This window comes from Dermacentor andersoni, chromosome 3, assembly GCF_023375885.2.
Source record: "Dermacentor andersoni chromosome 3, qqDerAnde1_hic_scaffold, whole genome shotgun sequence".
In the NCBI taxonomy this organism is placed as follows: Eukaryota; Metazoa; Arthropoda; class Arachnida; order Ixodida; family Ixodidae; genus Dermacentor; species Dermacentor andersoni.
This window is the reverse complement of record NC_092816.1, coordinates 146,055,867-146,079,801: the sequence shown is the minus strand read 5'-3', so window position 1 is coordinate 146,079,801 and position 23,935 is coordinate 146,055,867. Positions and strand designations below refer to the sequence as shown.

Here is a 23,935-nt window from a genome sequence, read left to right as displayed (position 1 = left end):
AAGCACTTTCTCAATTAACTGTTCACGCATTTTAGACACAAATGGGCTCCCTAAAAGTAAGCACTTCAACTTATCACTTACCTTAATGCACATGTGCTTGTTAACCACATATATATCCTTTCACCACTTGCTATTTTATTGGTCTTGTACAAGCCAGCCTCTCAACAAGGTGGCCAAGGTTTGTGCAAAGAATGACCAACGGAATGATGGGGTCGAACAACCGTACTCTCAGTAGTGGCTAAACCATCATTGCAATTTCTGCATTAGAAGAGTCCACGATTTAATTTAAATAAGCACACCACAAGGCAAACTTAACGTAAACAGCTATTGCTAGGGCTTTCATATTAATTTTGACAACTTGGGTTTCTTTAATGTGCACCTAAATTAGAATACATCATTATTGTACATTGCGTTCTACTAAAAAAGGCACACACATGCCTCGTACACTATTCCTCTATGGTCACAACCATATAGGAATATATTGTGGCAATATAAACCCATTATGAAATCGGGTCACATGAGACTATGCAGGTTTTATCAAACGGGGTCATACGAGACTACGCAGGTTTTCGTTCCAATGAATATAGGCAATATGGGTCATAAGTTTTTTTTCAGTAGGGCGCACCCACAGAAATGTACTTGCAATGGCAGGAATGAAACCTGCAACCTCATGCTTGGCGGCAGAACTACCAGTATGTACTGGCAGGCAGATACTGGTACGTAGTTACATGTATCCGTCAAACTGTGTTTACTGCACAAAGTGTAAGGAAATGTGATAAGCTGGCCGGTACACTATAGAAGAAAACAAATGCACAGAGGTACTGTTTCACAATTTGCAAATTTATTCACTCGAAGCAGAAGCAGTGTCCAGCACTGCCAAAAGGGGTTTTGTATATACCGGGCACGTTACACACAATTTCATTCCAGGTTACGAAAAAAAAAAAAAAAGATCTTTGTACACCATACACGGGGCAAAGGAATGCATTAGAAAGGGACAGGGAGAAGTGTTCCACAAACACTGTGCACAGGACCACATAAAGTTAAAGAAAATGTATGTAGAAAAAAAGAAAACATCAGTTTAAGTAAGATTTGCACAAATCTTTGTCACACGAACGAATGTACAACAATGCACAGATAATTCAGCCAAAGCAAACTGATTAAGATCTCATTTACTTATCAGCGAGACTTTAGGAGCCTTTACTAATGATGTCAGCGGCATTAGTTCCTACTGCACTATGCAATTATGTTCCACAAAGCTGCAAAAAAAAAAAAAAACACCAGACACCCTTGTATTTTGTCCAATGCAGCTGCTTGTAAAAGTTTGCCAAATGTGAAATCTGTGACAAGAACCCTGCAGCCCAAGCACAGAGCAAGTCATTATGCAACTGCATCTACATTCAGTCGCACCAGGGGTATTCGAACACCGAAATTTTCCAAAACCGACCTTTCCTCCCCCCCCTTTTTTTTGCTTTTAAAAGTAGGAAAAGAACCATGAAGAACATGCATGGTAAAAAAATAATCTGATGGGTTCCGTTAAATAGGGCAATGCTATTGGGAAGTCTATTCAACTGGGTGGTTCACAAGTGGCCTGTGAAATAGATGCATGGGCCCTTTACTGAGGTACGCAGCCTGCAACGATTGTTTCTACCTCACATTTTTGGCCGAATACACTGAATATTGATTTCTCAAACTGAACACTGATTCGTAACAAATATTTCACTTCTATTTATAATGTAGAATATTTGTACACTCGTAGCGCAAACCCTTGCAAATTACTTAGTCCCTATGCCACGCTGTGTACTCGGGAGATGACAACATTGCAACTTTTTCACTCCTTCTGGCATTTTGGAAGCTTCTGCGACCAGCTGACCCTCCACTGTAGGCTAATGGAATGTGCAAGTGTGCTGTTTGTCTCGCAGGTGAGAATAGACATACTCTTCATGGACATGACTTTCCCAACAGCAGCAGCAGTGTTGGTCAATTAGAACATTAGCTAATATTTCTCGCAATAATATCTATTTCTCCAGAAAGGATCTTTGACTTGAAGGGTGAAACATTCCTTTCAGCCCATTTACTGCAACAGTTCAATGGCTCAAAGCTCCCCCCCTCTTACCCCTTGCTCGTTGGCCAACCTTACCTTGGCAGGTGATCTGCATAGACTTAGAACTGAGCTATGTTCATAAACATGAAAATGTCGCTAAGAGCTTGTCGGGTGCCTTTAAATAATTTGTTTTAATAGATGTCGAAATTTACCTGTCCCTTGAGATTTAGGAAAGGTGTAGGCACTAACCTGGGCTCGAGCTGTGCCAAATTCTGGTCCACCATAAATTCACAGCAAGTGTAGGTTAAACATACTAAATTGTGTGCTTAAAAGTAATTTTGATTAATGGTATCTCACGCACAACATTTGCATGCCTGTTTCATGGGAATGAAGTTGCTAATCAATAACACTAAAGTTAAGGTCAGTGGCTAATAATGCAGATACTCTGTTAACGTAAGCAACTCGCAAAGCACCCATGTACGAGACACAAATGTGACATGTTGTCCCCCACTACGGCGTGCCTCGTAATCAAATTGTGGTTTTGGCAAGTAAAACCCCAGAATTCAATGCGACACGTTAGGGGCAACATTTAAGAGTTACAAGTAATGGCTTCTCACACTCGCAGGTACAGAGCATGTGCAAAATTTTCCTGCCATTAATTGCACAATCACCCAGCTTTGCAGCATGCAACTTTTGGTTGGCGGGACTGGCACCTTCACGTATGTTCAATGCACTGGCACAGCTGCAGTTGGCATGTGCAGTTACAGCAACACTAAAATGAGAAATGCACATTAGAGTGTTCCCTTTAACAGTTGACTGCACTGTAAATTCAGGCTCATTCTGAAGGAGAAAAATCAAACCGAAACTGGTACATTCAAATGTGCACTAAGATTTCTTGAGAGACTTTGAAAAGATTCTTTGCGTTTCATTTGCCACTACAAATTGCGCTTCGCAACCATGATGTACTTTCCTGTCGCCTAATTTCACAAGTTTATTCAAATGCACTGATGAGTACCAGGATTGTACATTGATGCCGCAAAATAAAGCTACTCAAAGATGTTATTTAAAGCCAGGCAGCGTTACCTCTAATTGTGTTCTTATCCAGATGGTGATGGATGTTAGAAAAAAAACAAAGAACTATTACATGAACCCAAATGTAGTACAAAGCTCAATATTGAAAGTGTGAAAGTAAAATTTGCTCCAATGTTTTATGTGACAAATATGATCATTCATCTAATTTATTGATACCCTGCTCAAATTATCCTTTTTGTCATGAACAGTGATAAACAGTGCTAACAGATTGTACACAGAAAGATACAAAGGTGTTCAAAAATTATGACTTTTTTAAAATTTAAGTTTATTCAAGTGTGACAGTTTATCTGCATTATCTGCTTACAGTAGAGCTTCATGTGAACTTATGAATTTTATTTGATGTACTCATTGGTGTTTATAAGGGACCAATTCACCCAAAAGAAAGCTTTGTTGCTGCTGTTGGTCATTCATTCCATCCTACGACTGCACTTTGTATGGTAACTCATTCCTGCACATAGCCTGCAATATTGTAACTTTAGAAGCTCATTTAGGCTCCCGCTACAATACCTGGAAATCTCCCAATACAGAAATATCATACAAGGTGCAATATTCATGAGCAAAGATCAAACAAGTTCCAACATTATACGCAGGCAGGTTTTTAGAGCTGCTGGCCTTACCATATTTTTTCGCACGTAGTTCCTTGTTTGTCAAGTAAATGTGCATGCAAAAATGCTGCATTGAGGGGCAGGAACTTGACATTTTAGTGGGTTACACATTTGACTAGGCTAACAACAGTGGCAGTAGTTCTGGGCGACCCAACTAAACAAAGGCAGTGCAAATACTGAGCAGCTCTTGTTTTCTGCTGCACTTGGACTTTTACTGAAATCGCTCTTCGATAAGCAGACGTGACGCGAGGGCTTACAGAAACAGACGACAGCATGTTCAAGCTCACTGCACATGACACTGCACACATAAAATATACGCATTCCGTGGCTCAGTTCACACAGCAAAAAACGCTTGCTGCGTGGGGCAGTGTGTTCTCGGTTACTGGTCGATACCCACACATATGCTTCACACAGATTGCTCAACGTGCAAACAGACAGACAGGTGGAATGAGCTCCAGCCAAGATCACCGGGCTTTCCTTTCAAAAGTAGGGTACTTTTCACGAAATTCTGACGCTGTTCAGCAGATGACCAGATCTGTGGTTGACTGACTGAATTGCAGGGTTTAACATACTAAAACACAGCACAACATCATTCGTGCAGTTTGCCCATACTGAAATGCAGCCACCGCGGCCAAGAACTGAGCCTCTGTCCAGTGGTGCTGCAGGGCTTGTGAAGTAAGTGTTCTGATGGTCAGGCCACAGGCACACCATCCCTCCAAAGCACCGGGGCTTTGGAGCAACACGTGTTCTATAGGTTGCCGAGGAAACTGGTCACGTTCAGTAGCTTGAAAACTCGTGGCAAGGGCTCTACGTACACGAGCGTGGCGATTACACGCATACACAAAATAAAAAATACGGAATAAGCACTGCTATATTGTAAGTGTGCACATCTATTCAAGGTAAGACTGTATGGCTTCTCTTCCTCTGTTCACATTCTGGATGGGCACACCGCAGTGCACCTGTACAGGTGGTTCACCGAGTCTGTTCCACCAACGAGAGTGCACGGACAACACACGATTCTCTCCACGTCATCACACGGAACGCACACAACATACAACACACGCAAACTCTGCGCAAGCTCTGAAAATGCTGTGCCTTGGGGCACAACTTTTGAGCGGGTGCGGCAAAGTGTAGATTGCTTCTTTCCCAGCCATATTTCAAGGACACATACTATATGCTATGCACACACACAAAAAAGGGGGTGCTAAAGCTCCATCATCACAGCTCCTAGAAACAACAAGCATCGACAAAAGGATGTGAAAGTAACGTGCCATCTATAACTAGCTCACAAATGCTGCAGGCAAATCTTCACTATCACGTAAGCTAATGGCCACCTGTTGTATAAGGGGAAGAAAATGAGCCCAATGAAGGACACAAAGGAGGTAGGTCAAGGACATTTGAACATAGATGCGTAGCCCGAATTAAAATAAACTCTACTTGGAGTGTTGGAGCACTTTTACTGGAACCATCGTTGAGACGTGCAACCATGTTGAGACTTGGTGTACTGGGGTAGACGAGAAATGTATAGTTTATAAGAAAACAATACACCTTATCCAAATGCCCGCCAAAAGTAGAGCTCAGATCAGAGCATGCACAGCATCCAGTGTCTAAAAACAAGCTCAACATACCCGAGCTGAATATGAAAAAAAAGGGGGAGGGGAGAAAATAATTATACCCAATAGGGGGTTCAACTGACAATTAACTTTGGGGCCATTGTGCATGAATAACCATAAGACCACTTTTTTTGATACACTGATGCTGAATGACTTTGAACTTCAAAAAAGGGGGAGAAAAAGCAATCGCAGACAGAGAAAAATGCAAAAATGACAGGAACGCGCAACTATGTTAGTGTGAAAACTGTTGCACCGCTGTGTTCTTGTCGTTCTTGTACCTTTCTTTGTCCGTGTATTTTTTGGCGCTGTCTTTATGAACCAGTGGCAACTATCCAAGTTGACCATATTCCTAAAGGGAGAACAAAAAAATCTGCTTTACAGCTGCACGTTGGAGGGAACCTCAAAGCTGAAGGACATTACCACATGCGACTACTGCTGCAAGGGGTGGGCACGTGACGGGGAGACAGCGGTGCATTTCCTCTCCGAAAGGCCAGCGGCCCTGGCATCTTAGAAGCAGGACTAGATGTGCACCGCTTGGGCTGGAAAAGTTAGTGCGAAAGTAGAACCAAAAGTGCACACGGGTACATTGCAAAAAGGTGGGTGACAGAAATTTCTTTCCCTTTGTATTTACATTTTCCCAAGCAATGGCCCGAAATTCCCCCCCTCCCCAACAGCAGGTGCAATAATTTACCATACATGTGATGCACGACGAAGACATGGCAAGTATAACACGGCAGCTTCATAAGGTCACCGGGAAGTAGAAAAAAATTGATCACAACCGTTGGTTTTGCAAAAAGAACAAAGCATTTTGAATACACATCACAAGGAGCCTACAAATGCTGCAGTGCGCCAAGAACAACAGACTAGATGAGAAACTGCTCGTTACAAATTGCTTGCAGGTGGTTGCGACTTCCATAGCGCAAATGGGAAGGCAAGGTGCGGTAAAAAAATGGCTGAACATATGTCTTGCTAGTTGAGCTAAGCGAGTGTTAGGTTAATAGGTTAATTGCCCCTCGGGGCTGCCCACAAGTACAATACCACAGACCCAGGAAAGGGGGATGGGGAAGGTCGAATGTGTACAAGTCGTCTTGCAGCTAGCCTAAATGCACAAGACTACTGCAGATGCATTAGCGGCGGCACACGTTTTACTTCTAAAAAAAGCGAAAAGCTGGCAGTGGAGGTGCATAACATCCACGCCACCTCTGCCACCGGTGGCTGGACAGATGCGCCAAGCACCACAAAATGTGTTGGTCGACGCTGAAACCAAGTGAATGGTTTCGGTATGAGAAACATGTTCGGTGATTTACTCTCATATTCACGAATTGGCCTTAGTTCAAAGCCCTTCCTCGACTGCCGAGTGCAGTCGAGGTCCTTCACTGAGAAAAGCACTGCCCTTCAACAAGGCTCCTCAGCAACTACGAGTTGCTTGATGAACGCCCCTCCATTCTAGTGCATTTGAGTAGATGCCAAGAGCAAGCATTTACAACAGTTTGGCCCAGTAACAGCCGAGGAGCGTTATCCAAGCACAGTGACTGTCATTTAAGAGGAGACACTGCCGTCATCTTCTGAAGGTGGAACCTTGAGTGAAGGAGCATTCTAGAACACGAAAGGCAGTTCAGATTTGGATGGAAAGCTTACCACTAACACGTCGGGACTAGGTTCTTGTACGTCAACCATGCTAGGCAGATTTCACACTCTCTGTACCTCAAAGTGAGAGCTCTACACTGAAACATTTGCTGCTACTAAGCTACTTAAATATGGATACTGGACACTAGAAACGGCTGAGTTAAGTGCGCTTACACGAGTGGTTCTGTACAAAAGACAATAAGCTGCATTGAAATCACAACAGCCACGACACACAGCACCTACGAAAACTACTTTTGATTTCCCCGTTCGATTTCTCATTCGGTATACGTGAACTGCACCAAGTGCACAACAACGTTAGCTGACAAGACTGTGGAAACATAGGCAGAGCAAAAACAGCAAGACATAAGTCCGCCAACATGTCTAGATGTCGATCCTGAACGTCTGCTGTGCTAATGGCAAGTCATGCCACCAACTCTCGTTCTGCATGCAGAACATCAGAGATGCCTTTTTTTTTTTTTTAGAAAGGCCACTCAGGGCAGTTAATGCAAGTGTCAGTATATTAGTAGTCAAAGGCTTTTATGCGCCAGAAGAGACAGACGGGGCACAACGAGCAGACACTTCTATCAGTGCACTTCACTGAAAACTACCTGCGTGGCCGAGGACCCATGTGATCACACTGCTGTTCTTGTAGACAGTGCCGACAAGATGCGTGCAATGGAGGAGATGCTTGCACATGTAATACTCGCGGATGAACAAGTAGATTGACATGGGTGGCAAATAAGCAGTGTAGGAAGCAAAGTGGACAGAAAGCATCAGAAGATGCAGACAAGCGCTCATTTTAACTGTACCAGCAAATCTCTTTCATCCACTTTTTATTTTTTTAGCCATTTTCTAGCTTTGCACGTACATCGTTGACAGTGCTCACAGTGAACCCGACCTAAATGGTTTTACCTCTCCCTTTGTCCTCTATACAGGGCCCAGTGCTGCCACTTTTGCAGATGTTCTGCTAGGTCAAGCACATCTACAGGTTGTTTAGCGGCAAAAAAATGTGCGTCTGCCAGACATTGAACTTTTTAGCAAGATTTCAAATAAAGTTTTTCGTCATGGCTTCTTGTTAGATATATGGAGGTACTTGGTGTGTAGAATACCATGAATGCTGCTTTATCGAATGGAACCTTTGGAAGAAAATGCAGTGACACCAGCTTGTTGCGCCCCTCGTTGCGCATCACTACACGGACAGCATGCTGTACTCTCACTCCATTGTGGACAAGGGACCTGTACAGCTCCCAAAATTTAAAAAATATTCTCCCTTGGAGAGCGTTAGTTTTTTTCTGTCAATGTTTGCTTCCAACCAGACAATGTTTCGTCGAACCCGCGGCTATAACACAGACATTTTAATAAGATATCTGTCCACAGAACTGATGTAGCTCAATCTTTGAAACAAACATTTTTTAAAGCATATACGATACGTACTGTGTCATCGACACGAGCAAATCGGGCCCTGCACCAATCTAAGTACTCGTGCTACTTCCTATTATTTCCAGTTTCTATCGCAATTTGACAATCATACTACTTAGTGTCTGCTTAGGATTGTTCATTTCTTGCCACAGTCTCCCACAGCCAATTTTTTAACATATTCACAAACCAGGCTTAGCGAATGTCGCTTCTGAATGTTGTTTTAACAGAACCTTCGCAAAAGCGGCAGCACTGGTCGAGACGAGACTTCCTGAAGAGACTTGTCAATGTAGACTTCTGCGGCAGTCTGTGCAGAACTGAATGTGAAAAGCAAAAGCAGCTCACCAAATCACAAAATTCTGCACCCTTCTCTCTCTCTCTCTCTCAAGGCCTGAACAAGCAACTCAACCACTGCCTCCCTATGAGACTTTTTAACGCTCTGCACTGGCAACAAACTAGATGCACACTCAAAAACTTTCATCCACAATCTCTTTTCTTGCAACATTTGACGTTTGGGACACCGGCCCATTACACAGTGCGGGCAAAAAAATTGCCACACAGTCACGCAGACAAAAAGCTTTACAAGAGGACATGTATGCTCCTGGGACTACACCTTCACTGCTCGCAGATTCGGTATGGGGTCGTCATCTCTCCTCGGGCACAGCAGGAGCAGTGGTGAGTCTACTGATCATAAACATGGAGGTCACACAAATCACTGCAGACACACACTACGAGAAAAAAAGAAAAGGAAAGGCCACGATAGTGGCCGTTGGTCTAAGCTGTGCTCATTGCAGTCAACAGTGCTCCACTCACTGCTGAAGCGACGAGATATGGGAAATGCCAATTTCCAATTTGGAAAAGATCCATCTTTAGATGTCTACCCATGCCAAACTATGCGGCTGCACGTAGAGCTATTCAGCGTCGGGAGCAGCTTGTGGTTTTCCTCCGCTCAATCGACACCTTGTCCTCCTCAAACCTTGACAAATTACTCCCGTCTAGATAAGGATGAACACTAAACGAGAAAACGGGGAACAAACTGATTTTCTACACAGTGAATAGACTGGTAGCGAAACCGCTGTCTGAATTGATTGAGACCAGCAGCACCATGTTCCCACTGCAGGCAAGCGTACGTGGTCAAAATGAGCTGACGCATCCCTCGACCACTACTTAATAAATTCTTGCCTGCTATAATACAGAAGTGGGAGGGAGGGCCTGCATCGATGCACTGAGCACAGTCTAAGCAAACAGGAAAGTTATCAAGTGTTATCACAAAAGATAATCAAGCACGTTCATCTAGGAATCCGGCACGCATCGTCATCGTTAAACCTCTCATACTCACATAATACTGCATTTTGATACTTGTGTCATCCCAGTTTTGATAGCTTGCTCTGGCTACAGCAATACTACTAAAGAATGTGATATTCGCTTTTGTCACTCGGTAATGGCAGAAAGGAGGGAAAGAATAACCAGCAAACTTAAAGACGGAAGGGTGACAATGAGCTACAGTTCTTGAAGCGATGGCAGTGGTAGCAAAACGGACAGCTACGTTTATATTAATTTTCGCGAGAGTGCAAATGTGGGCTTGAGTTAGTCTTCTATGCGGGTCCGGGCTCAAGGGCCCCGCAGTTTCTCCCAACCTTTCTTTTATTCCTTTCTCATTCTGCTCCTGCAACACTATATTTAAGCTAGCGCGATATGTTATCGTCAATGGTGCCCGAAAACAATTGGATCTTGTGCAGCCTGTGCTGGCTATCAATGCTTCTAAAGCTTGAAGATTACAAAGTCACTTCAGGCTCACTGTTTCGTAAATGACAAGCTAACAAACTGTTTCAGGAGGCTAGAAAGACACAGTGCGCACGCTTGCTCGCACCTAGGAGCATTGAAGACTTCAACGATGATGGTAGATGGTGGTCGACTGCATGCCCTATGCAATGAAAAACGAAAAACAATGGGCAGAAAAAGCGTGCGGATACTTTTCTTTTTCTTCAGAAAATAGAGTCCAAACGCCCAAGAAAATGCAACACATGGCGCTCAATACGGCAACGTAATCTAAAAAAAAATTATATACAGGTTCACAAAGAGCGTACCGGGATGGCACCTCACTCGGGAGATTAAGGACAGAGAAAACTAAATCAATATGGAATGTGACAGCAAGCATTGCAAAAGCTTCAAAGCATAATGTGTTGTTAGTAATAATAATAACAATAATAATAATAATAAAAAAACATGCTGCACATTGCTGGCCAGGTGACAAAAAGCAAAGGCTGTGTTCTCGAACGATCACTTTTACGGCCACTTTCGCAAGATTTTGCATAACTTGGCACTTGGCGCATCGGCATATATGGCTGACTGCCACTGTGGCGAGCTTGCTCTCTTCACACCGGACACCGACGTACACAGTGTCGAGTCGCATGAAATTTTGAAAAAGTGATTATATCGCCGAAAGTAATTGACTGGTAATGGCGCTCCAGATGAGACTTGCACATGACTGGAGCATAAGCCAGCCATGGCCCTACGGTGCATCGTTCAGGCAGCCTCGTCCACGTTTTTCTCTCTCCTGCTTGCAGATATGCAGATATCTAGGCGACACAATGCAGTATGGCTGTGCCCTAATCCTAACGTGTATGAAAGAGTGCCAATTAAAGAATGTTCAGTCTAATGCCAAAAAATATTATCAGCTCTATAGTGAGCCACGTAAGAACCTAACAGTGCCATGCTAACAGCCCAACGTACAGGCTTCTCTAAATTTGCTAAATATCTTAACACGAAACGGCCGCAGTGCTTTCAGGCAGATATCGTCCAACAAATGCCTTTGCTTTAAGTAGGACACAATTAATTTAACAGTACATTGGCGCAAGAATGTCATGCATAATCATCGTGACATTTTAAGTTTTTGCTTTAAGTTCTCTTACTGTCTAGCAAGTTATTTGCTGAAATGTGCTTCGAACAGAGTGCGCCTAACTAGTCTTTATTATTATTATTTCTTTGCAATGTGTTTGTGAAATGCCATAACACAATGCCACTCCTATTTTGTGAGCTTCCAAATCATGGGAATGCCCTTGGTACTCGTGTTTAGCACATAAGGCTTTATTGACAACATAAAGTCTTTGGAAAAGCCAGACAGAGCTTTCATATGTTTTTAGTGGCTAAGTGAGATGGTGTCATTCACAGCACAAATGGACCAAGCTCAGTGCCATCTAGGCAAAATTCCCGTGCATCATATCCATTTTCCAGAGTGTTTTAACTGACTAAGCGCTAACCAAGTCATCATGCCCCATATGTTTGACATGCAAAATGCAAAAAGAAAGAAAGAACATTCCGCCAAATGTAAATGCTCGTGTGCACATAATGTGATGAGCACACAACAATACAGCCATAATTTTAAATGCTTGTGAATGCCTGCATGTTTCGTTCGATGCAGTAACAGGGTAACCTTAAAAACATTGTTGCGGTATTTCACTCTACATTCAAACACTTTCAAGCACCAACAATTTGCCCGTCATATTCTAGAAAATAACATGCCTAGTCGAACATAATCGTAATCAAGCTTAAAGTTCCCTTCGGAGATTACACACACAAAATTTACAAAGCTTCGAATTAAATGCAGGAACATTAAGCTTTCAAACAATAAACTTCAATAAGAAAAGTGCAGAACAGTCTATTAAATAAGTTAACAGGTCTTCCAGCTTTTAACAAGTATTTACAACACTACTTGGGAAACAAAAATAAAGACGGGAAGTACACAAAGCATAACAAAATTTCATCATGAGAAAAATCGCTTTCTTTTATCTCAACCGCTAGTATAAGTTAAGGCAAGAAAACAATGTATGTCACATCGACCAAAATATCAGGTTGGGAAGCTACTCCCATCAAAGACATTAGTAACGTCATTCAACGACTCACCGGTATTGCGCATGGTGCACTGTCAAGCACTCACAAGTGCTTATACCATACCGAGCACTAAGTGAGAGGAAACTCTTTCCATGCTCTCATACTTCACAAGCTAAGACAAAGGCCAGGCAGTTGGCAACTGGCATCACTTATTGGTTCGCTCTCTCTACACTGCAACAGTTTCGGCAGAAGATGAATGGGGATGATCCAAAGCACACACCTTCCTACAAAAAACATACTAACATGCACTCCTAACATCACACATGTGAGATATGTCCATGTGACAACTAGGTGGGTGAAGCAACAGATGATCAGGGAATGTGCATGACAAGGCCCTTACTTCCCAACCAGCGAACAGCCAGCTTTTGAAGACTATTGACGCTAAGGGTCTCACACCTTAGTCACACTAGAACACCTAACAAAGCAGCCATTCATCAGAGAACGGCTCTGAGACACACGCACAGGACTATCGCTCTTGGGAGAACTGGTTTTCACTCGGGTATGAAGGTGCCGAGGAAATGGGAATTCTCCCCAAGGTCCCACTCGCAGGTCATACCTGTGAGTCAACATTCAAGACGATCACACGTAATGCTGCTAAACTAAGGAAGTGACGTGAATGTTTGAAGCACCCAAACCGAGAAAATCTACGCTCTGCTGAAGAACGCAGACTTAAGGCGATCTCACTATCACATCGCTGTGGGTCACGTTGGCAAAGTGGTGGGCGAAATGCAAAAGCCAACTCATCCTTGGCAAGCAGTGAGAGCACTGCCAAAGCACGACAGTTTTGACGCTGTGTGGCCCCCGTACCGCAACAAAAAACAATGCGCTTCAGCAAATCATGAGGAAGGCTGGAAGTATATGCCTCAGGGCTCGGAAGAGGCGCCAATAACCGAAGCAAATGATGTAGAGTTTGCGCGTTCTAGCATGGGGCACTCTAGCACGGCAGCGCCGACACTACTTCGTCGAAGCATCATGGCAGTGACGAGCATCCACTTGTTGTGACGCGGGTCGTAGCGCTCGACAGTGTTGAGGCTTGAGCTGCCGTCGTTGCCACCGACGGCGTAGAGGAAGCCGTCGGCTTGGACCACCTCGTGTGTCGTCCTGCGTGAAAATGTCGGTTTCGGTCAAGGAAAAGATTTTCAGCTCGAAGCTGCCATTTGCAGTTTGGTTTAAAAGTTGTCTGGACCGGTGTTTAGCTTTTAGTTCAATATGTGATGAATCACTGGCAGATCTAGAGGGGGACCGTAATGTCACGAAAGATCCTGGGTCTGGCAAGTCACACACAAAAAAAAAAAGAAAAGCATGAACGACAACCAGTTGGCAAAGCTGCTTAGAATCCCTGCACCACCTCTTCACGAGGGTTTAAGAAATGATCAATAAAGTACAGTCAACTTCAGTCAACTTGAACTTGATGGGACTGACAAAAGCAGTAGAATTATCCTGCACGTTGAATATGTTAGAATGGGGCAAGTACTGCCAAATGAAGTAGCAGTTTGTAGTGTTTGGGAGTTTCTTTCCCCTCTTTCGCAAAAAAAAAGGGAAAAATCAAGCGACAACCACTGCTTCCCATGGCACTTGCCCGATTCGAACATGCCCCAGGATCTAACGAGCAGCCAGTTTTTATGAGCTCAAAGTCAAAATGAACACAGGAATGATACAGCTCTTACGCAAAGTGGAAATCCAACATGGACACAATTTTTAATTAGATAAGATGAAATTGAATCTTAGTGGTGCCGTGCAAACATTGTCACACTATTCTAGAAATACATACAATAGTCTTTCTTTTATGCTGCTTCCAATATCACTGTCACAATGTTAGAAACATGTATTTCTTAGCCAAACTATTGTATTTGTATATCGTTATTTGTTTTGCATTGTATTTCCAACATTCATTGCTTCATGTCCTATTTACGTTTGTAAAGTGTTTACATTTTTTACGCTTTGTGCAAACCTGCTGTACCCACCCAGTTACGGCCAAGACGGCCAACAGTATTCGAAAATAAATAAATAAATAAATAAAATGTAGCATACCTCTGATTTGGGCAATCAGAAAAAGATCAAACCAGCAGTTTACCTTCAGACTGGTAATTTATTTACACTTAATGTCCATCATTACTCTGATACAACACTTAATCGCTCCCTGTGGAACACGTGTCGCCTCTCATATTCCACATTTATTGAAGCCCACAACAATTGCAGGATGGTAGCCCACGCCAAGAGTAACCAATTTGCCAGTTCATCCTGCGATGCTTGCAATTCAGCGGAATGCCAAGAAGACCTGACTTGACTTTGCTGCCGCTAGTTCGGCATGAAAAATAAAATGTTTTGAATGAACTTCTATAATCAAAAATAAAATCCTGTACAAGAACTTGTTCTGTCACCATCTTGCAATGACAATGGCAATTCCGAGTGGGTTGTTGCAAATGTCGCGAATGATGTTTTATATTCAACTGCACCGTGCAGGCAATTTTCGGACTAATATGCTTTTAAACAATGCACGCGTTAGAAACAGGTAAATATGGGAATTGTTCATTGAGAGCGAGGTGCCAGTATCGACAGTTTCTAGGGTAGGCCAAAAACGGGAGTTTTCGACAGGAATCAGATGCTGCAGCCAGTTAGGTCACGACTGAAGCAACCATTTGTGTGCCAGGTGCATTCATTCCAACCAGCCGTCTTCTAAGTACCCAGTGACAGCCAATTTCGGGATCTAATTAAATTAAGTTTTGGCTCATGGAAATGTGTGGGCATGGTTGGAATCGACCCAACTAAAAAATTGAATCGACCCGAGTCAAATTAATGAAAACCTACTGTATTACTATACACTTGCAAGTGTTCAGACACTTGGCATGGCAAATTTCTCAAAACAGTTCCCATTCAAAAAAGTGTGAAATCGGCAAAAACGCAGCAAAATATGCAGTGCCGCATTGAAGACGTTCAAAGAGAAACTTGGTCTATTTTTCGCCCGTTAATAATCAACATCTTTCACCCAAACGCATGCAGTTACAGTCGAAGAAACACCCAACTGGTCACCCAGATTTGATTCATGTTTCCCTTTGGTAAGCATTCGAGAAACAAGGAGGTAACAGAAGAGAAATGAGGGACTTGCCTGCGGGAGTGCATGGAGCCGACGTGGTCCCACATGTTGGCGGCCAGGTCGAAGCGCTCGGCGCTGCTGAGGCAGAGGCTGCCGTCGTTACCACCGACAGCGTAGAGGGACCGGTCCAGGACGGCCACGCCGCAGCTGTTGCGCCGGCTGTGCATCGACGGCAGCAGCCGCCAGCGGCCCTCCCGCGGGTCCAGCCGCTCCACTGACGACTGGTAGTTGGCCCCGTCGTGGCCCCCCACAGCGTACAGGCAGTCCTCTGCAAGGGGACGCCAACAATGTGCTCCCTCACAGGCAAAGACTTGTGCCAGAAGATCCTTTTGTCTCGCCACACGTTGAGCTTAGCACGAATGCAGCTGGTGTTTGGGAAGCTGAACATCTGTGCGCTGATTAGCGTGTCAGATTCAGCTTAGAGTTTGTCTTTAAAGGACGTCTAGTGCATTAAAGAAGTAACATTTGTAGGTAGACAAAAAAAATGACTTTGCACAACCAAGAGTCAGTCAAGGAGTAAGAGCCATTTTTTTTCTAAAACCTGTTTACAGTGCTGTTGGCCAATGAAAGCAGTTATGAATTGGTGGCTTCAAAGAGTGTAGTTTCTTGCCTGCCTGGTGGTTGACCACATTATAATCATCCAACATTGCACAGGCAGACTGCTGCCTGCACGTGGACATGCCTTGCAACTTGATTGACTCGACGACATAAATGAGTGAATGCAAGGTCCACGAGCAAGGCTCATAGGCCAGTGTTCACTGGTTCAATAATGGCCATGGACTGGCCATTTTCTTTTACTGTTGAGTGCCGTCTGTATACATGCAGTAGGTGCCAGCCATCACATAATCGTATTCCTTGCTGGGCTTCCCAGCAAAATATACTCCCATGCAATCCAATACAGAAAAAAGTCGCAGTTTAGTCCGAAAAGCGAAGCATCGATTGTGATAGCAAATTAGTGGACAGTTATATGAAGTAAGGATAGTAGTTTTATCGGCCGTATAAACTTGTAAACATAGGCACACTAACTAAATTAACAAGCATGGTGTCAAGTGAGCATAAGCAAACATGAACGCACCTGACTTGACGACTGCGGAAATGTGCTGCTGGCATGAGGAAATGTGACAGCAGTAGCAAGCGAAGTGACATTTTTACTGTCTACAGCTTCAACGAAAAATGGGTGCCGAGAATACACAGCACACACAAAGCTACGAGCCGCTGACGTAAATAGACTCTGCCCCAATGCAGATTGCTCTCAAGATATGGCCGGGCAACCATGCGCAGCTGACACATGCGAATTTGCAGGCGGAATTTAATGCCCCCCCTCTCCCTTTCCCTCCCCTCGGTGCCTCGCAACATTGCATGCCTCACGTGCCACAGAAGACGGCGCACTTCTACTCCGCTTCCGCCCTTTTCGCGCAGGCGAGGTTGAGCCACGATCGTCGTCTCCCCTCACACGCTTTCTCTCGCACATACAGCACAGAGTGCATGGCGACGATGTCATCGCCCTTGGACTTTATACGGAACCTCATGGCAACGGCGACGCCAACGGCGGGAATGCACTTGGAGTGTCCATATAATTGCTATCGCAATAAAAAAATACAGCGCTTTACATGCAGGAATGGCCCAGATAGCAGCAAGTATGCAGCAGGAGAGTTTCAGCTTAGGTGACCTGCTAAATGACAGCCTCCTACGAGCTGATGTTGGTACTGATTGCATATGGCATGAGGGAGCAACTTCTTATCGTGGGAGTCTTGAGTAGTGTTACCAAAACGCAGCAATTACTCTAGCTGTGCAACCGTGCATTCATTCAGCAGAGTTAAGGTCGTGAATTACAGGAACTAGAAGCGTTGTAATTTTAACAAAAGATTAACCAATCTGCACAAAGAAAATCTATTTGTTTTATCTACCATAATTATAGTCACAGTTCCTCACTGACAGACACTGCAGTCGTTCACTAATCCTCCAAAATTCTTGTACGTTATCGTTAACTCCATCTGTGGCTTTTGTGACTGCAACTATATCGTACTTCCTAAAAAAAAAGTTGTACTAAAAAAAAAAGAGCGCAAAAGAAAATTTGTGCAAAAACCATTGACAATGACTGTCAATGTAAGCGAATAACCAAATGCTTCAAGATAGCTACTCACTATATTAAAGGAATGGTGCACTTGACGGTGCGTATTTGTTGCAATGAGGACAGTTAGATAGCATTTGTTGTTTCACTGCATAATTTCGTGGAGAACACGGGTGTTAATCAGCACGTCTGCTGCACTAGTATAGGTGGACAGCACGTGCGTCTCAAGAGTGCTTGTGGGTGTTCGGCAACAAACGTGCCACGCAGCAACTCTGTTGCGCGAGCACACACACCCTTTTCACCAGTGCCTTTGTATCGGCGGTAAAAGCCCAAGCTCCAGCTACCAACGGCCCACAACAAAAGCAGATGAAAGAGCCAAAGAAAGCCGTCTGCTTAAAAATGTTTCTTGCACGGACAGCAGACGCACCGAGGACGGCTAGGCGGCAGTATCGCCGACGATACTCCATGGCAGCCACGGAGGTCCAAGCACCAACGAGGGGGTCAAACTGTTCCACGCTGCTCAGGCAGGACGTCCCGTCGTAGCCACCAGCCACGTAGATGAGACCACGCAGGGCTCCCACTCCGAGGCAGCTGCGTCGGCTGCCCAATCCCGGGAGCAGTGACCATGTGTTACGCACAGGGTCGTAGCATTCCACTGACGACAGGTCTCGTGTGCCGTCGAAGCTGCGAGACGGGATCAACAGGACAATGGCAAAATTGAGCAAAATGCAATCTCACTTATATTACATGCTCTTGGTTTAATTAAGAGTGGCTAAAGAGAAAAATTCATCTGAAGGGTAATAGTACATTACCCTTCTACAATACCAGTAAAACCACTAAACACACAAAGAAGCTTGGCAAGTAAGAAAAGATGCTAAAACGAAAAACGGGCAGCAATGCCGCCTTTAAGATTCTGCACCAGCTCAGCATGATGTCATGGATTTTGACGGAATGAGTTCAGGCCTAACTAATTCTTTCATCAGTCAAGATGTACTACATTGCATTATAAATGAGCCAAATATTAAACTTGACAAGGTTCGAGAAGTTTCGCTGCAACACAATGGCCCAGCTATTAATAAATACTTAAAAATCCATGATGTCACAGTGGCGTACTAGCACCAAATTTCCTAACTTTGATCTTTATTTACGCTCCTAACATTCAACCTATTACTGTGAAATTGACGAAGAGTTTAAAAATATAGTTTCTCAGTTTAACTTGATGTCGTGATTCTCTTTAGTGCCTCTTTAAGTACCTCATTTTATTTTCATGAGGCATCACTGCAAATGAGCTTTGCAATGCCTGCAGTAAGAGCGTCATCAAGTGCAGCCGGCTATGTACCATTTGAGTGCACAGTGCTTGAAGCACTTTTCTGCTAAATTAACGCACCTTATTGCAAGGTGTTAAAACAACCACGAAATGGTTTCCATTGAATGTTAGAGAATGATAATAACACTGAGAGTATCACTCAAACAATGTTCTGTAACAAAAATTTAAATGCAGTGCATCACACCAAAGACAACGACTGGGCAACTAAACACTACACCACTTTTCCAGTCTTAACCTTACACGTCGCACTATATTACTGCAATGACCATAGCTACATTCTGCCTGCCTACTCATCGTGTTGCCCTGTGATACGAGTATTGCGCTCTCCAGCAAATTTTAATGTGCATGTTCCTGCATTGCATCTTGCTACACTTGGCCTAGCATGACGAGACTCGCCGCACGCCATCCTTGCACCACTATGACTTCCAACAAACATTCCTGTTGCGAACTGCATGACGTCATACAAGTTCTACTCTCCCTGGTATGCAGTCACAAGCACCTTTAAGAAACGTATACGGATACTGGCACCTGTAATGTCATGGCTGCCATGACGCGTTCTTGGTTGTTGCAGTCGCTTCTGGTGCGAAGAAGCATGGTCTACGAGATTCACTATAGAGGTCAATAAAGAGAAAATGAGACTTAAATAAAAAAAAAAAATTAAATTATGGGGTTTTACGTGCCAAAACCACTTTCTGATTATGAGACACGCCGTAGTGGAGGACTCTGGAAATTTCAACTACCTGGGGTTCTTTAACGTGCACCTAAATCTAAGCACACGGGTGTTTTCGCATATTGCCCCCATCGAAATGCGGCCGCCGTGGCCGGGATTCGATCCCGCGACCTCATGCTCAGCAGCCCAACACCATAGCCAACCACGGCGGGTCCGGAAAATGAGACATCCACCCAAACGTAGCAATTGCTACAAAGGAAACCCATACGGGTTCCTCGAAAGAAAAGCCTCGCAGTTGAAGAAAAATTGGTCCTGGTCCGGGACTCGAACCTGGGACCACCGCCTTTACGGGGCAGCTGCTCTGCCATCCGAGCTAACCAGGCAGCTAGCAGATGGCAGGGTTAAGTCGAAGTGTATACTGGAGGTACCTGCTGTCAGAAGGGCAATCAACAGGATAGTGAGACAACTCACCCGCCAATGGCGTACAGCATTCGGTTCAGTGCGGTGATGCCGGCTCGAGACCTCCGGTGGATGGTAGGTGCAAAAGAGCTCCAGCGGTCTGTGCGTGGGTTGTAGTATTCGCACTCACTGTGGATGGCAAACAGTGAGCCTCCACCTGGTAGGACAGAAAAGGCACACAAGAAGGTGTGGGGTAGTTGGCTATGTAACACTGACTGAAATAGCACAGAAGCGGGAATAAGAGAAAGAACAGACGACTCACAGTGATGACTAAGATGACGAATCCATGACTAACAATCGATTTTGTTTATTGAAATGAGCACATGAACTTATTACAGAGAAGGAATTAAGAACAAAACATTTATGAAGTATTAAACGGACAATTATATTCGCACAATAACTAGGATTACGCATACGAAATTTTCTCTTCAAGTAAGGTGACTGACGACATGCTCACATATCTCATGATTCTTTTGTCAATGAGGTGATGGATGCAGATGTCTGTTGATGATGGTGGCGTTTCCTGATTTCAACCTTGTCACACAAGCTTTTTCACAGTAGCTGAAAGCAACTAACCTGAGTGCCCGACTGTAGGAACGCTGTGCCTTGTCCAGTGCACGTGTAGATTCTGAACTCCCATCTTTCTCTCTCTTTCGCTTCCCCATCCACCTCCCCACATGTAGGGTAGCAAACTGGACAATGTTTAGTTAACTTCCCTGCCTTCCCCTCCGCCTTTCTTCTCTCCACCTTGTCAAAGGATGCATGGCAGCCGCATGTGTATTGTTTCTGTTGCCTTGAGTGCAATATGTATATTCCCTTGTTTCAAGAAAAAAAGACATCCATTAGCGAATGCTGTGTGTCGTCCATTTCATAATGTACATGAAATTCAAGCTTGCATTAGCATTGCCCAGTGAAAGTGAATGGCAATAAAGATCATATTTAATCACATATCTGCTCACTTCATGTAGAATATCTACAGTATGAATGCATTATGAACTCTCAATGCAGTGTGTTTACAAAAATTTTGCGAGACACCACACACTGTGGGAAACGGTGTAAGCAAAGCTTTGGGGAGTTGGCAAGGTGAAATGGCACGACATGATAAGAGATGTGGCACAGTATTCCCTTGCATCTTGTGAGGCACGTTTCAGCGACGAATGCTTGCTGCAACCATACTCAGCCACGGTGGCAGCCCTTACAGATGCGTGTGGAGAAATGTGATGTAGTGGCACCACCAACCACGGCATTTAAACTTTCGGACGCCACACAGAAAGCTTTGCTAAACATGGCCTTTCAACTGTAGCCAGTTTTGCCCCCAATGAAACTAGGATTTGGGTTCAACAGATACAGTCATGAATGAATGATGATAGGACTGCGCAGGTTCCTTTTTTTCCCCGTTGTAAAACCTTTCTAGAAGAGTCTTTAACTAGCGGGCAGCCAGGTACAGCCATGAAACAAACACCTGCTGAGTCTATCAAGTGACCTGCCAATAAGGTACCGATCAGTTTAAGAAATCTACCCAGAACCCTGCTGCTGATCCACGTCCAATACCATGAAGGTAGGCAACGAAAGCTTCGCTTTGAAATGAAAGCTTGCAAGGAAGGTTGAGCTATGCCAATTGTTGCACTGCCGAACGGGAAGCAGCTCTACTTTTGCTCAAGGTCCCCGGGATTAGACTGCGGGGGCTCACCGACGGCGAAGAGGTAGGAGCGGAGGCCCTCGGGCCTGCGGTGCGAGGTGCGCGGCCCAGCCATGGCAGCGCGCCGCTCAGGCATCAGGTGGTAGCGCATGGCCTCGATGAGCAGGTCCTTGCTCTCCTCGCTCGAGCGCACCAGCGGCTCCTCGCCCACCTTGGACAGCAGGAACTCCCGACGCATCAACGGCAGCCGACAGTGCTGCAGCAGCTGCAACGGGGCCAACACATGCAATGACATCATCATATTCTGTGTCCGTTGCTGGACAAATGCCTCCCCCAAAAATCTGCACTTACTCCTGTCTTGCTTCAACCAACTTCATCTTACATCTACAAATTTGCTAATCTTATCTCACCTAAAAATCAACTGCCATTCTCAACTATATCCCTTTCCTTGGAAGCCGCTCTGTTATGGACCTTTGGTTATCTGCTCTATGCATTAGATGACCCGTTCAACTTGTTTTAATTAAATACCTAGCATACTGCTTCAACACGCTGCATTGCTCATAACTCTGGTCATCCAATTTGCAGAAGAGTGAGCTTTTTTTTTTTATTGCACCACATGTTCAAAGATATTTTGTGCGAGCTAAGCTTCCATAACTAGCTGGACAATACACCTAATTAAAGGTGGGCAAGTACTCAAACATGCAAATATGAATCAAGCAGTGACTCCTTCAATAGTTCAATTTACAAAATCAGATACCTACTTAGTTTTTCAGAGAATACTGGCCTTTGTAGACATACTACAATGCCACATCCGAGATTCATCACTGCTGAACGCCAACTGAATACTGCAGCAGACACTAGTAGGTAGGATGCTGCTTGCGTCAAGGCCCCTCGATTTGATCCAAGAGAACATAGTTTTTCAGACAAACAGAGAAATCTTGTGCAATTATATTTGTGTTACTCACTACATGACCACCTGCAACGAACCACACAAAACTTTCTGCACGGATCGTATCCTGTGTCATTATACCACAATGTCCCGAATTACGACTGTCAGAGCAGCATGGCTGAATGAATCCGAGGCACTTGCAGAGGATGAACAATCACTACTGCCATGTGAGGTGCACAGTATGTTGGAGACAATCTACCCAGCAAGGACCAAAGCCATTTCACTGTGGCGACTGTGCAAAGTTGCAGTTTAAGTGTGAACAACAGTTTCACCTGGTTGCAATGGGCATACTGCAGGTCATAGTGTCAGCAGCAAGATCAGATTTTAGCAGGTAATGTGCCTTACAGTTAAACCTCGACATAACGAAGTTGGTAAAAATCGGTGATTGGCTTTGTTATATCGAAATTTCCATATATTATTATTTGACCTTTTACACAAGTAATTAAAGTCGCTGGTGGATTTTTCTTACACGGAAGGGGCCGCAAGATTTTCTGAATTATCCGGCACTCGGAAAAAGCAAATATGAATGAGAAAAACAAAATCATTTTGCTGAATTGTGAGTTGGTGATGAAAGATATGGTTCCATGCCATGCTGACGATATCTTCACGTCGGTGGTAAAAAAAGCGAAGCCAGCCAAGCTTTCGCGTTTACTCCGGCCTCGTGGCTCATAGTGTGGCCTGCAGTAGGACGACACTGTCTTCAAAAGCGCTGGCAGCAGGGAGCGAACGCTTTGTTGGCCTCTAGTTTGAATGAGTCTCTAAAACTCGACAATATGCAATCGCCAGCACTAAATGCATGGGAGCACAGCGCATGGTGCCTAGCTATCTCAGCTCGCCAAGCCTTTGCACACATGGCAGACGATCTCTACAACAGGGCGCATGGGCACGCTCAACCAAGCGTAGCCACAGCGACGCTAGAAAGGGAGATGCACCAACTCGCTCCCCCCTCCCTTCCTCCCTCACGTGCACTTGATCGCGTTACCATTAGCTGTAGTGGCCAGATGTAATTAAACCACCTGACCGTCTGCCTCCACGATGTTTCTATTTATGGCCTTGGTGACAGTGAAATTTCATTACATTGAAATCGTGTATAAACACACTTCGTTATATTGAGGTTCAAAGTACATGGTGTTCTATAGACAAGAACTTGTAAAGAATGCAATACTTCGTTATAACGAGAATTTCATTATATCAAAGTTTAACAGTAATGCATATGGCACCTTTCACTTATGCTTTCATTTTACTCACTATGCTGCGTTCATGGAAAAAAAAAAGGCATGAGGTGCAAAGAACAGCAATGTCAACTTTGCTCAGTTTAAAAGTTGCGCGTGTATCAACATTCTTGAAACACTCAGAGAAAATTATAAAAAAGAAAAACAACATGAGAAGCATTATAATCAGAAGAATATTGACACGTGTACTTATCTTTATCGGGCGACCAC

General features: G+C 44.2%; 1 protein-coding gene across 2 annotated transcripts in view; it reads right to left on the bottom strand.

The window, feature by feature from the left end:
* Positions 1 to 819: 819 nt before the first annotated feature.
* LOC126525078 (kelch-like protein diablo) overlaps positions 820 to 23,935 on the bottom strand; it is a 56,387-nt gene continuing 33,271 nt past the window's right edge. For both annotated transcript variants that reach the window (XM_050173140.3, XM_050173139.3), the window contains exons 7-11: positions 21,596 to 21,809; positions 19,918 to 20,062; positions 17,877 to 18,133; positions 15,391 to 15,646; positions 820 to 13,385 (exon numbers count right to left, since the gene is read on the bottom strand). In XM_050173140.3, coding sequence (XP_050029097.1) covers positions 13,148 to 13,385; positions 15,391 to 15,646; positions 17,877 to 18,133; positions 19,918 to 20,062; positions 21,596 to 21,809 — 1,110 coding nt within the window. In that variant the 3' untranslated portion in view covers positions 820 to 13,147. The remainder of the gene's footprint in view (positions 13,386 to 15,390; positions 15,647 to 17,876; positions 18,134 to 19,917; positions 20,063 to 21,595; positions 21,810 to 23,935) is intronic.